At 50.6% G+C, this 12085-nt stretch overlaps 1 protein-coding gene across 6 annotated transcripts in view; it reads right to left on the bottom strand.

The window, feature by feature from the left end:
• EXOC6B (exocyst complex component 6B) overlaps window positions 1-12085 on the bottom strand; it is a 329969-nt gene that overhangs the window by 173581 nt on the left and 144303 nt on the right. For all 6 annotated transcript variants that reach the window (XM_051798180.1, XM_051798176.1, XM_051798177.1 and 3 more), the window contains one exon: window positions 7676-7852. In XM_051798180.1, the coding sequence (XP_051654140.1) occupies window positions 7676-7852 (177 nt within the window). The remainder of the gene's footprint in view (window positions 1-7675; window positions 7853-12085) is intronic.

Here is a 12085-nt window from a genome sequence, read left to right as displayed (position 1 = left end):
GCTCCTATTCCCAAAAAGAAAGATATAGAGACAGAAAGTGAAGATACAGAAGTGGGAATATCCAATCCTGCATCATCAGCATCACATCCAGATCCCAAAAAAAACCTGTCATTCCCAAGCCATCAGTTCAGGGAAGGGAAGCAGGAGGTTTGCTGGGAACAAGGCAGCAAAGAGAATTAATTTTTGGGGTGCTGTGAGCCCACTCAACCATCTCACTGCACTCTCTTTCCCACCCTTGCACCAAACACTCCATCCCAGCAGCTTTTCTGGATGAGTAGGGTTGGCTCTCCGGGAAGGAAGAAGGTTTCCAAGCAAAGGTTAAGGCTGGGATCACCCGTGGGACCCTTCCCATGTTCATCAGGAATGTTCAACACAACCCACCTGAAGGTTGGGAGAGCTGGGGGGGTTCTCCTGGACAAGAGAAGGCTCCAGGGAGAGCTGAGAGCCCCTGGCAGGGCCTAAAGGGGCTCCAGGAGAGCTGGAGAGGGACTGGGGACAAGGCCTGGAGGGACAGCACACAGGGAATGGCTTCACATGGACAAAGCACAGGGATAGATGGGATATTGGGAAGGAATTCCTGGCTGGGAGGGAGGGGAGGTCCTAGAATGAATTTCTCAGAGAAACTGTGGCTGCCCCTGGATCCCTGGAAGTGTCCAAGGCCAGGTTGGAGCAACCTGAGCTAGTGGAAGGTGTCCCTGCCCATGGCAGGGGGTGGAATTGGATAATCCTGAGGGTCCCTTCCCACCCAAACCATTCCAGGATTCCCTGCTCAGAGTTGAACTGAGGGCACAGAGCTGGGAACAGCCCTCACTGCCCTCACCAACATCCCTTTCACCTTTTATAACCCTTTATTTGACAACTGCAAACACGAGGCAGCACTTTTATCCCATCTATGCCGGTTTTATCCCACCTTCCTGGCCCTTGATTTTCCATTTGGAGCATCCCAGGCCTTCCAAACTCCCGAACCAGCTCCCAAACCCCCATTTCAGCTGGTTTGTGGCCTCCTCAGGACACAGTTTTGCCTCGCCGGCGTCGAGACCGATCGGCCTGCAGTTGTTAAAACACTTAAAAAACGCTTCTGGCTCCCAAATCCCTGACTGCAAAACTGGAGATCACTGGAGCAGACAGGGAAGCACCAGCAGGCCCTCCCCGTTCCGACCTCCAGAGGAATCTGTCATCCCTTCACCATCAAAGCAGGCCCAGCTTTCCAGCGAATTCCGACTCGGGATCAAACAGCTTGGATTCGGGACGCCGAGCTGAACCCGATCCACGGAGAAATATTCCCGATAAAGGTTTATTGCCAAAAAAGCTGGAGTTCCCTCCCCTCCTCCTGCCCCCCGAGAAATTCTTTCAAAGCAACTGCAGAGTTTGCACAGCTTCTGATCTTCTGTGAAAACTTTTTAAGCCCACACACGCTCCCAAAAAAAAAAATAAAAAAATCTGCTGGGTTGTCTCTGCAGAGCTCCCAGTTCCGAGCCATTAACGGCTGGAAAAATTCCCGATAATTTCCACGTTCCTAATTTCAAATCCCTAATCGAGGAACGGCGTGACGGGGACATGGAAGGTCAACCTGGGACCACAGGAAAGTTTGTGGGAAATAAAGCCAAGCCCCCCCACCAAAAAAAATGTGCTGGGATTTGAAGCAGGGTGTATAAATATAAGTGTAGGGTAAGGAACAATATAATTATGACATAAATATATATGTTTTTTTAAGGAAAAAAACAGATCATGTCTTACACACACGCACACACCACAGCCCTACAAAAACATTCCTATTATTCAAAATCTTTCCAAAATAGCCAAGTCTATCAACCAGTCTGTGATTCCAGGGAATTCTCTCTCTGGCTGGTTTAACACACTGCACAATTTCACGTGTCTAATATTTACAGATTTCGATCTTTAACTAATATTCCAATATTTGGACACACTTAAAAATTCAGACTTAGCATATCCCCTTCAGCAATGACTTGATTTTCTGAGCCAAAGCTGCAGCACCAATGTTCAGAAAACATAAATAAATCCTTGATTTTTGAGACCTGACCACGACCCGAGACCTTGGACCACCCCCACAACGGGACTGATTTCGCCCCTGACATCTCCCCTAATCTTTTTTATGGCGTTTTTTTTTAATGCCTTTTCATTTGCAAGAACAAAGGATTTATTCATCTTGTCCAAAAAATTTCCCAGTCCACCAAACATCAGCTTCCCAAATCTCGTTCCTGAATCTCGCACCGGGCACGTTCCCGGAGCTGGGAGCAGGGGGAGACCTGTCAGCCTCTGTAAACAGCCAAACTCTCTCTGCTCTGCAAGAACTTTTGGGTTCAACAATTCCTGACATAAATTTAACCCACAGAAGCCAAGTTTTTCATGGAAATGTTCAACTGTGATGCCACCAACACCAGGTTGGCCCAGATTAAGGGATGCTCTGCTCTGGCTTTGGATAATTTGGGATACAAGGACGGGAATCTCTGAACCTTGATGGGTTTTGATGTGAAGACATGAAACAAGCAGAGAGAGATATGTTTGAAAAACCCTCCCGACTGAAACAGCAGCAGTTACAGAGAACCTGAATTCAGGAATTCAGGAACCACCTCATGGGCCTGAGGGTTGATGTCCAGGGATGAGCTGGGGCTGAGGAACATGGGACACATGACATGGAATCCACCAAGGCTCAGCTCCAGCAGAGGACACGGAGCACAGTGGGAGGGGTGTGTTCATGGGACACACATTCCAAGAAGGATCTGTTCACCTTATGGGATAAAACTCTACTGCTGCCAGAAGTGTTGGTTCTGCATCTCCAGCTCTGGAGTCCTCAGGATAAGAAAGACACGGACTTCTTGGACCAAGACCAGAGGAGGCCCCGCAGATGCTGCCAGGGCTGGAGCCCCTCTGCTCTGGAGCCAGGCTGGGAGAGCTGGGGGGGTTCCTCTGGAGAAGAGAAGGCTCCAGGGAGAGCTGAGAGCCCCTGGCAGGGCCTAAAGGGGCTCCAGGAGAGCTGGAGAGGGACTGGGGACAAGGCATGGAGGGACAGCACACAGGGAATGGCTTCCCACTGGTTAGATGGGATATTGGGAAGGAATTCCTGGCTGGGAGGGTGGGGAGGCCCTGGCACAGGTTGGGCAGAGAAGCTGTGGCTGCCCCTGGATCCCTGGAAGTGTCCAAGGCCAGGTTGGAGCAACCTGGTCTAGTGGAAGGTGTCCCTGTTGTAGATTTGCTCCATCCTGTGTGGTCTCAGTGTCCTTTGACTATCCCTTTCTTTCCTTGGGGAAAGAAATGACTGTATTCCTACAGTCAGGAGGGTTCCCAGGACACTGTAACCCTGGAATCAGCCAGAGGGTCCTGCCGGCTCCGTGCTCTCACTCCGGCTCACATGAGACTCAAAAAGCTCTGTCTGGAACACAGAGGGTTTTCCCAGTGTCCAAGATGTCTCTTCCATAATTCCCAAAAAAATGGTGGAGGCTGAAGGCACCTAAGGAAGACATTTCTCAGGCAGAGCCAAGAGAGCTCTCCAGGGTCGCTGCTCCAGCTCCCACAACTTTGTAAGGAATCTACTCCGCTCACTCAGAGGATTGCAACTTATTCCTAGAGCCAAGAATGCCAAACATGAGGAATTTTGGCCATGCCTCACACCTGCTGGTGTCCTGAGCGCCAAACTCCTTCTCCCAGGAGAAAAACTGCCTGGAATTTGTTGCTTTGTCCCTCAAAGATGCCGAGAGGTCGTTTTTCCGAGGGGTGACGTCCTCCCTTAGAACTTCCCTACAAAGGAGCACCAGGGAGCCCAACTGGACCCAACCACTTCACAGGACACCTGTTTTGGGGACAAGAGGAAAAGAGGGACAGCGCTGGTGGAGCTTGTCCTGCTGGACTCAACAGCAGCACAGAAGAAAAGCCGCTGAAAACGGGAAGAATCCGGCGGAGCTTTGTAGCCCTCTGGATGTCGTTTACTACAAAGGGAAGAGCTGGCACCGACTGGGCAGGCTGGGGAGCTGCTCACTGTGAAGTGCAAACCCTCCTGCAGCAACTGGACACTCATAAAACCCCAGTCTGAGCCTTCTCCCAGCTCGTTTTCCAGCTGTTCCCACTCCCGCGCTCCGGCTCCCTCCGCCTCTGGGAGGTATCTGTGCTCCAGTGGGACGAGGCTGGACCGGGATGTCTCCAAACTGGACAGTGCTCATGGAGTTTGTGCTCTGGAGCTGCCAGAGCTCTCTCAAGCTGCTCCAAGGGACAGAATCGTCTCCACTGGAATTGACTGTAGGAGCCAAAACCCTTCTGGCTTGTTCTTCCCCTTTCAAAGGTCTTCCTGGAAATTTTGCCGTGGAGATGAAGGAATTGCTCCACAGGGGTGAGGAATAATGGGATCACCAGAACAGTTCGCCCAGCCTAGGTGGAGAACTCCACACCAGAACCTCCTGAAGGGCTTCCTAGAGGTACAAATTTACATTTACCCCACTTTTTCCAGCCTGTGAACCAGGATCAGGAGCTCTCCTGCCTAAACTTAAATCAGGACCACCCAGGACCATCCTGTTTCCCATTCGGAGGTTTTCTTGGAAGCAGAGAAGTAGAAGCCTCAGCAATCTCTGGTGGGCAGAACACAACCAAGGACACGTGTCCAGTGGGTGCAGCTGTGTCCCTCTACCCCACAAAGCACTCCAGAACACGGGGGGTTGTGCAGGAAATGAGACACCTGCACTCAGGACACTTCATATTAATAATTTTAAGCATTAAGGACCAACTTTGAAACCCAAATTCTGAATTAACAATATTCCTGCACAGATCAGGCAATCAGAAGGAGGAAGGGCTCCCACCAGAAGGTGAAAAGTGAGGAATGAATTCAGCAACCACGAAAAGTGAGAAGTTGTTTTTCTCCTTTCCTTAATAAAGTGTCTTTACCTTGACACACAAGTTTTCTTGCTGTGGCCCCTCACATTGTGTCCCCAGATTTTCTGAGGAGGTGAAGGGTGAGCAGCATTTGAGTGGGGGCTTAACCACAGACTGGGGTTGAACCACTACACCCAATATTCCATCAGATTTGGAATCACAGAATCCTTTAGGTTGGAAAAGTCCTCTGAGATCATCGAGTCCAACCATCCCCCAGCACTGCCACTGACCCATGTCCCCAGGTACCACATCCACAGGGATTTTAAATCCCTCCAGGGATGGGGATCCACCACCTCCCTGGGCAGCTGTGCCAGGGCTGGACAACCCTTTTGGTGCAGGAATCTTCCCAATATCCAACCTGATCCTCCCCTGGCACAGCTGGAGGCTGTTCCCTCTCCTCCTGTCCCTTGTTCCCTGGGAGCAGAGCCCGAATCCCCCCGGCTCCCCCCTCCTGTCAGGGAGTTGCAGAGCCAGAAGGTCCCCCCTGAGCCTCCTTTTCTCCAGGCTGAGCCCCCCCAGCTCCCTCAGCTGCTCCTGCTGCTCCAGCCCCTTCCCCAGCTCTGTTCCCTTCCCTGCACACGCTCCAGCCCCTCCATGTCTTTCTTGTTGTGAGGGGCCCAAAACCTTACTGGCTCTGTTTCCATTCGAGAGATCCATTTGTACTAATAAATAAATAACCTCCTGTTCAAACAGGAAAAAAACCCAGGAGGCAGGAACATGGGGAACTCAGAACTCATCAGGGACCAAAACCCATCCCTTTTCCCACTGAGGCAAATCTGGGAGAAGGGGACACAGGGGTCTCCTCCCTGGGGGGCTCCAGGGAACACAGGGGGGTCCCAGGGCTGCACTTCATCACCACGGACAGCACCTACCCCTGCCAGGGCACTGGGACTGAACCCTCCTGCCATCCACCACCACAGGGTCCCCCTGACTGTGGGGTCACCCCATCCCACCAGCCTGCCTTGGATCACACCCAGGGATGGGACTGCACCTGCCTCGAGATGGGGTGGAATCCTGGAATGGGTTGGGCTGGAAGAGACCTTAAAGGTCATCCAGTCCCACCCCCTGCCATGGGCAGGGACACCTCCCACTAGACCAGGTTGCTCCAACCTGGCCTTGGACACTTCCAGGGATCCAGGAGCAGCCACAGCTTCTCTGCCCAACCTGGGACAGGGTCTCAATACCTTCATAGCCAGGAATTCCTGCCCAATATCCCATTTCAATCTTCACTTTTCCAGTGGGAAGCCATTCCCTGTGTGTTGTCCCTCCATCCCTTGTCCCCAGTCCCTCTCCAGCTCTCCTGGAGCCCCTTCAGGCCCTGCCAGGGGCTCTCAGCTCTCCCTGGATCCTTCTCTTCTCCAGGGGATCCCCCCCAGCTCTCCCAGCCTGGCTCCAGAGCAGAGGGGCTCCAGCCCTGGCAGCAGCTCTGGGGCCTCCTCTGGACTCATTTCATTTTGCTGCAGGACTGAACAGCCCCCCCAGATGGTTCCAGAGCAGTGAGAGGGCTCTGGGCTGACCCCACAATTCGGTCCCTGTGAAGTAAATTGTGATCTCACTCTGCTCTGGACCCACAGCAGTGATGAAGAGGAGGGAATTATTTGCAGGGAAAAGGCAGAACAGGAGCACCTGAACAAGCCTATTTTAAACTTCAGAAACTTGGTTTTTATCCCCTTCTCTGGTCAGTCATGGACTGTTCAAGTCCATGGTCAGGTTCAGGATAACAAACACCATCCCGTTCAGGTTCAGGTTGTAGCTGAAATTACCATTTTCTTGACATGAGAGGCTTCAGCAGGAGGAGGGAAAACACCCAAAGTGCCAGACACAACTTGCCAAAAGGTCCAGGGCAAGGCTGAATCCCAAGAAATCACGAGCACATCAAAAAGCTCCACACCCCATGTCCTGCACTCCAGGTTTGGATCTCCAAGTTGCCTTTCCTGCAGCACAGGGCTCTGTTCCACGTCATCCATCACAAATCCAAGGTGTCCCCACTCTGCACTATCCTCCAGCACAGGGAGCAAAGAGAGAAGAACCAACCCTACCACGAGGTTCTGGTTTGTGGTTCCCAAACCCAAGGGAGTTCCAGCTCCCAGGAATCAGCAGCAGAAAGGGAGGTAAAGGAGGGAGTACAGCAAGGAATTACAATTGCTTTGAAAACTTCCACCCTGACAATCCTTTTCAGCCCCAAGTACGTCTCTGCCACCCAGACAAAGTCTCAAAGAAAAGGTCAAGGATGTCTTGCACTAAGGAGTGATTTATCTTTCTAAGGAAGGATGGATCCAAACTGACTTTTCCATAAGCACCCAAGTGCAACCCTTGAGCTGGAGGACAGACATGGGATGTTCAGTTCTCAACCCTTGGCCTCTCTGCTGAGCCTGGGAACAAGATCAGGGATAAAAATGCAAAATAACCCAATTCTGAAACGCACAGCCTGTTCTGGATCTTTCTGAGTCCCTGCCCAGCAACCCTGAGAGAGGAGCAGACACCACCTGAGACATCACAACCACCCCCAGACACCACCTGAGACACCACAACCACCCCCAAAGACACCACAACCATCCCCAAACACCACCTGAGACACCACAACCACCCCCAAAGACACCACAACCATCCCCAAACACCACCTGAGACACCACAACCACCCCCAAACATCCCCTGAGACACCACAACCATCCCCAAACACCCCCTGAGAAACCACAACCACTCCCAAACATCACCTGAGAAACCACAACCACCCCCAAACATCACCTGAGACACCACAACCACCCCCAGGCCCCTTGAGCTGCTGTTGCACAGTTACCTCTTCATCTTCATCCTCATCCTCAACATCCAGGATTCCCGAATCTTGCTCGGACATGGGGCTGGTGTTCTTCACCTCCAGGTCAGAGCTGGCGCAGAATTCCTTCTTGGATTTCTTCCCCCCGCTCACCCTGGGATGCTGGGACACGATGTTGTCCAGGTTTCTTTGTTGCTGTGCCTAGGGAAAAAAAAAAAAAAACCAAAAAAAACACAACCCATTTCACCTTTTACCACGGCATCCTCACACTTAATTTTGCTTTTTGGGCAAAAAAGATTCCTGCCCCGAAATAAAGACAAACGAGGAAAAAAAAACCAACGCGCGCTTAACGGAATTCAGACCCTGAGCCAGATATTCCAGAGAAACAGAGGGCTCGTTTCAAAACCCTTTCCAGGGGATTATGCAACGATACAAACAATATTCTGCCTCTTCACAAATCCAAATGCCATATTGATCTATTTACAGCCCAGATGCAGGAATATTAGCCCACGGGCCATGTGGTGACTGTCACAGGCTGAATTAAAGGACCTACTTAACCGCTGGATTTGTTCCTCTTTTCAACCCGTGTCAGCACAAAACATTCCACATCTGGACCCCAGAGGTCCCTGAAAGCATTTTTGTGGTACCCCAGGAGAGTTTAATTGCAGTTGCTGATGTACAGAACGAGCTGTAAAAGGTACTGAGCGAAAAAGCCGCTCGCCGGGAGAAGCCCCGGGATCGCGGGAGCAACGCACGCGGAGTCGGAAGGGGGGGGATATTCCAGGTTTTTTGGGGGGGGTTGGGGTTTTTTGGTGATGGAGGTCAACGTGTGTGACCTGCTGCGTGAAGTCACTTGGTTTCCTCATTGTTATCCAGCACAATATTGATGGGAAAAGCGGTTCAGCCCCAGTTGTTCAAGAGTTGACCAAGAAGTTCGAAGCGAAGGGGAAGGACAAGGAGCGGGATCAGCACGGGGACACGAGTGGCACAAGTGCCAAAGCCTGGCCAAAACAAAAGGGAAAAGGCCAAGCCAACCAGGACAAAGTGGGTTTAAGTCCTGGTGTACCCAGAAAACAAACACTCTGCAAACCTGGAATTTACATGGGTTTATACCCACAGATTTCGAGGATCCCTCCCAGATTTTTGTAGGAATTTTTGATGTATCAGAAGAAAGGTGTGCGGAAATCAGGGAGTGGTTTGGGTTGGAAGGGACCTCATCTCATTCCAACCCCCTGCCCTGGGCAGGGACACCTTCCACTAGCCCAGGTTGCTCCTGGTCATTCTGGAATTCTGTGAGGTGGCAAAAGGGGACCATTCCCTGTCCCACAGCCCAGATTTTAAAGGAAGCAGGGAAACCACAAACCATACTGGAGATACGTTGTCAGCGACACCAACCACACAGAGAAACCAAAGGAGGATTAAAACAAATGGAACCTTTTCAAAATTCCCAATTACTTTTGCCACCTGAGCTGCAGAAAGGAGAAAGATCCATCTAATGTGCAAACTCCTACAATTATTTCCTTTTAAACACTTAAAAAGTCTTAATATGACCCCAAAGTAATTTATGAGCAGCCTCGAACTCCCTTTAGAATCCCTCCTGATCACCTGAGTAGTTCCTACATCTCAAGAATATTAAAATATTAAAAAAGACATCAAACCCCAAGCACAGGAGGTCTTATCCCTTGAAAATCCACCGTGAACATGCAGCTGGCTTCATCTTAATTAACAAACATGGCAAATGACGACAAAATTCAATATATAAAGTTGACACTGGAGGTGGCTGCACCAGGAATTGCACCAGGAACTGCACCAGGAATTGGAGCTAACCCTTAGCAGAGCTATCCCACAGCACAATCTTGACCTCTAGTGGTCGGAAAGCAGCAGGATCCTCGACGTTCCCTACAAGTGCTCCTAACAAGACAAGCACCAGCTGAGCAAGGGGACTCCCAACCAGGCTTATTAAAAAGATCTCCGAAGGGATGAGTCTCAACAATGGGGATTTTTTTGCAACAAAAAGCCCCGGGAAAAGGTCTGGGCGGACGCCGCCGAAGTTACAAAGTTTGCGACCGACGTCAGGACTCGAAGCAATTGGTGGGGGGGAAAAGTGGGTGTTTTTGTGCATTGGAAACCTCCAACTTCAGAGGCACAGCTCTATAGAAAGCCATTGCAACACCCTATAAAGGGAATTAGGACTTCAAAAAAGGGGAGGGAGCCGTTTGGTCCCTCTGAAGCTCACACAACAAAGAGCCGGGGCTCGAGTCCACCCTCAGATACACCCATTTATGACATAAGTTTCCCAACTGAAGCGCAACGAGGTTGTAAGTCTGAGCCCACTGTAAATTCCACCCGAAGCGAGCCCGGCGCGCTCATTAAAAAATCCCCCAATTTATGTAATCTTTCTTCTTCTTCTTCTAGAAAGGGAAGAAATCAAAGAGTGGGAAAAACGCCGAAGTCTTGGATAAAACGCCGCGCTCGAAACGGATCATTAACCAGGGCGGAGCTGCAGAGGCGGCCATGGGAGAGGGAAAATTTGGGATAACGAGCTGAGCTCCACTGCCCAAGCCCTCAGCAACTCTCAGGCTGAATTTAGTGTCACCAGACGACCTCACAGAACCCCAAACAGGCTGACTTGGAAGGGACCCACAAGGATCATCGAATCCAACCTCATAGATATTTTCTCCAAGGATACGTTATCTTGGTCCCCTTCTCTTTTCCAACAAGGAATGTCTTCCTTCAGCTTCATCTCTGCTCAGAGGAGGACAGCAGTACACTAAATATCTACTGACCAGGTGGCAATGTCAGTAAGATCCAAAGCAAATCTTAAAAGGATTTAATTAATTCTGGTTATCTAGAAAACCCCAAAGGCAAGAAAATGTGACTTCCCAGGCCAGGGAGCTCCACGTGAAATTCAAACACCACCTTTTGATTTTGCACTTTTAATGTGAATAAAACTGAGGTTTATTGAGAGAATTTTGACCTGAATTAAAGTCCAAGGACCAACTGGGAAAATCTAAGAATCCCAGAATGGTTTGGATTGAGAAGGGACCTTAAAGATCATCCTGTTCCAACCCCCTGCCATGGGCAGGGACACCTTCCACTAGACCAGGTTGCTCCAACCTGGCCTTGGACACTTCCAGGGATCCAGGGGCAGCCACAGCTTCTCTGTCCAACCTGTGCCAGGGCCTCTCCACCCTCTGAATGAAAATAAAGGACAAAAATAGATGTCCCAACTCCCAGATATCCACAGGAAGCAGCCACAGGATGCTCCCAGTAGCACAAAAGCTTTTGAGCCCACCAGGAGCAATTTTTACCTTTAGGAACCTTTACCTTTAGGAAGTTGTGGGGAGGGAAAAGTTACAAATGAGAAGAGATTTTTCCAGGGATTTCTACCTTACAGGGCAACAGAAGTGACCCAGTGGATGTCTGCTCCCTTTCAGCACACCGGGAATGTCACATTCCATACCCCCCCAAGCTCGTGGAGCCGCCACTCCGTCCTACGATGGGCACGGTCCTGAGGGGTTGGAGTGACCCACAACCAAGGTGTGACGCTGGAACAACCCAACCTCCACTCCAGAAGAACCAGTAATTGCTTTTCCATTACCGGGAGGGCATTTTCCCTGCCCCCCACATTCCCAGCAGGAAACAATCTGGACTTGAAGTGACCTAAAAGTGAGAAATATCGAATTTTCTTTAAACTTCGGCGGCGTTGGGTGAAGTCACCGAGGTTTCAGTTTCACCCTGAGAGAAAGGCAGAGCTCGGGTGAGGCCCAGAGGAAGTAACCACGGAGAAATTGGGGTTTAACAGCCCAGGAACTCCCCTCTCCTCCCCCCCCCACCCCAGCTCGTTCCCCACACCTTCCCGGCGCAAGAGATTTGACGTCGCACGTAAAAGGATGAAAAATGACCTGCAGAGGAGGCACATTTGAGGTTTTTAACGTCCTGTTTCACATCAAGGCATCTGTGGGGAGCCCAGTGAGGAGCCACGCTCGAGGGAAACCACATCAAAGCCCGGGTGACACTCCCGACGTGCCCTCTGGAAACGGAGGGACCTGGGGCTACGGGGAGGAGGCAAAAAGCCTTCAGGGGATTAAAAAAAAAAAATCAAATTTAAAAAAAAAAAATCAAATAAAAAATCCCCCTTCCCTTTTGGTGTGGTTTACATGAAAGCAAGTGCATTCTTGTGTTATTCTGTCAAATGGCCTCCATCACTCAGGACTATCAATCTCTGGGCTCTGTTTAATGTGACGATAAAACAAAAGGTAAGAACATCCCCCCCCCAAGTCTGTTCGTGGCTAATGTTCCACTGAGCAATGACACACTGAGTGTTTGGGTCAGGGAGCTCAAGTTCCCCCCCAGGCACAGCTACTTTCTTCATCCACAGCAGTCTGGCAGAGCAGGAACATCCCACACCACTCTGCCATGGGAGAACTCCCA

The sequence above is a fragment of the Manacus candei genome, unplaced genomic scaffold, assembly GCF_025592945.1.
Source record: "Manacus candei isolate 608988 ecotype Guabito, Panama unplaced genomic scaffold, ASM2559294v1 h1tg000048l, whole genome shotgun sequence".
In the NCBI taxonomy this organism is placed as follows: Eukaryota; Metazoa; Chordata; class Aves; order Passeriformes; family Pipridae; genus Manacus; species Manacus candei.
This window is presented reverse-complemented; position numbering and strand designations above follow the sequence as displayed.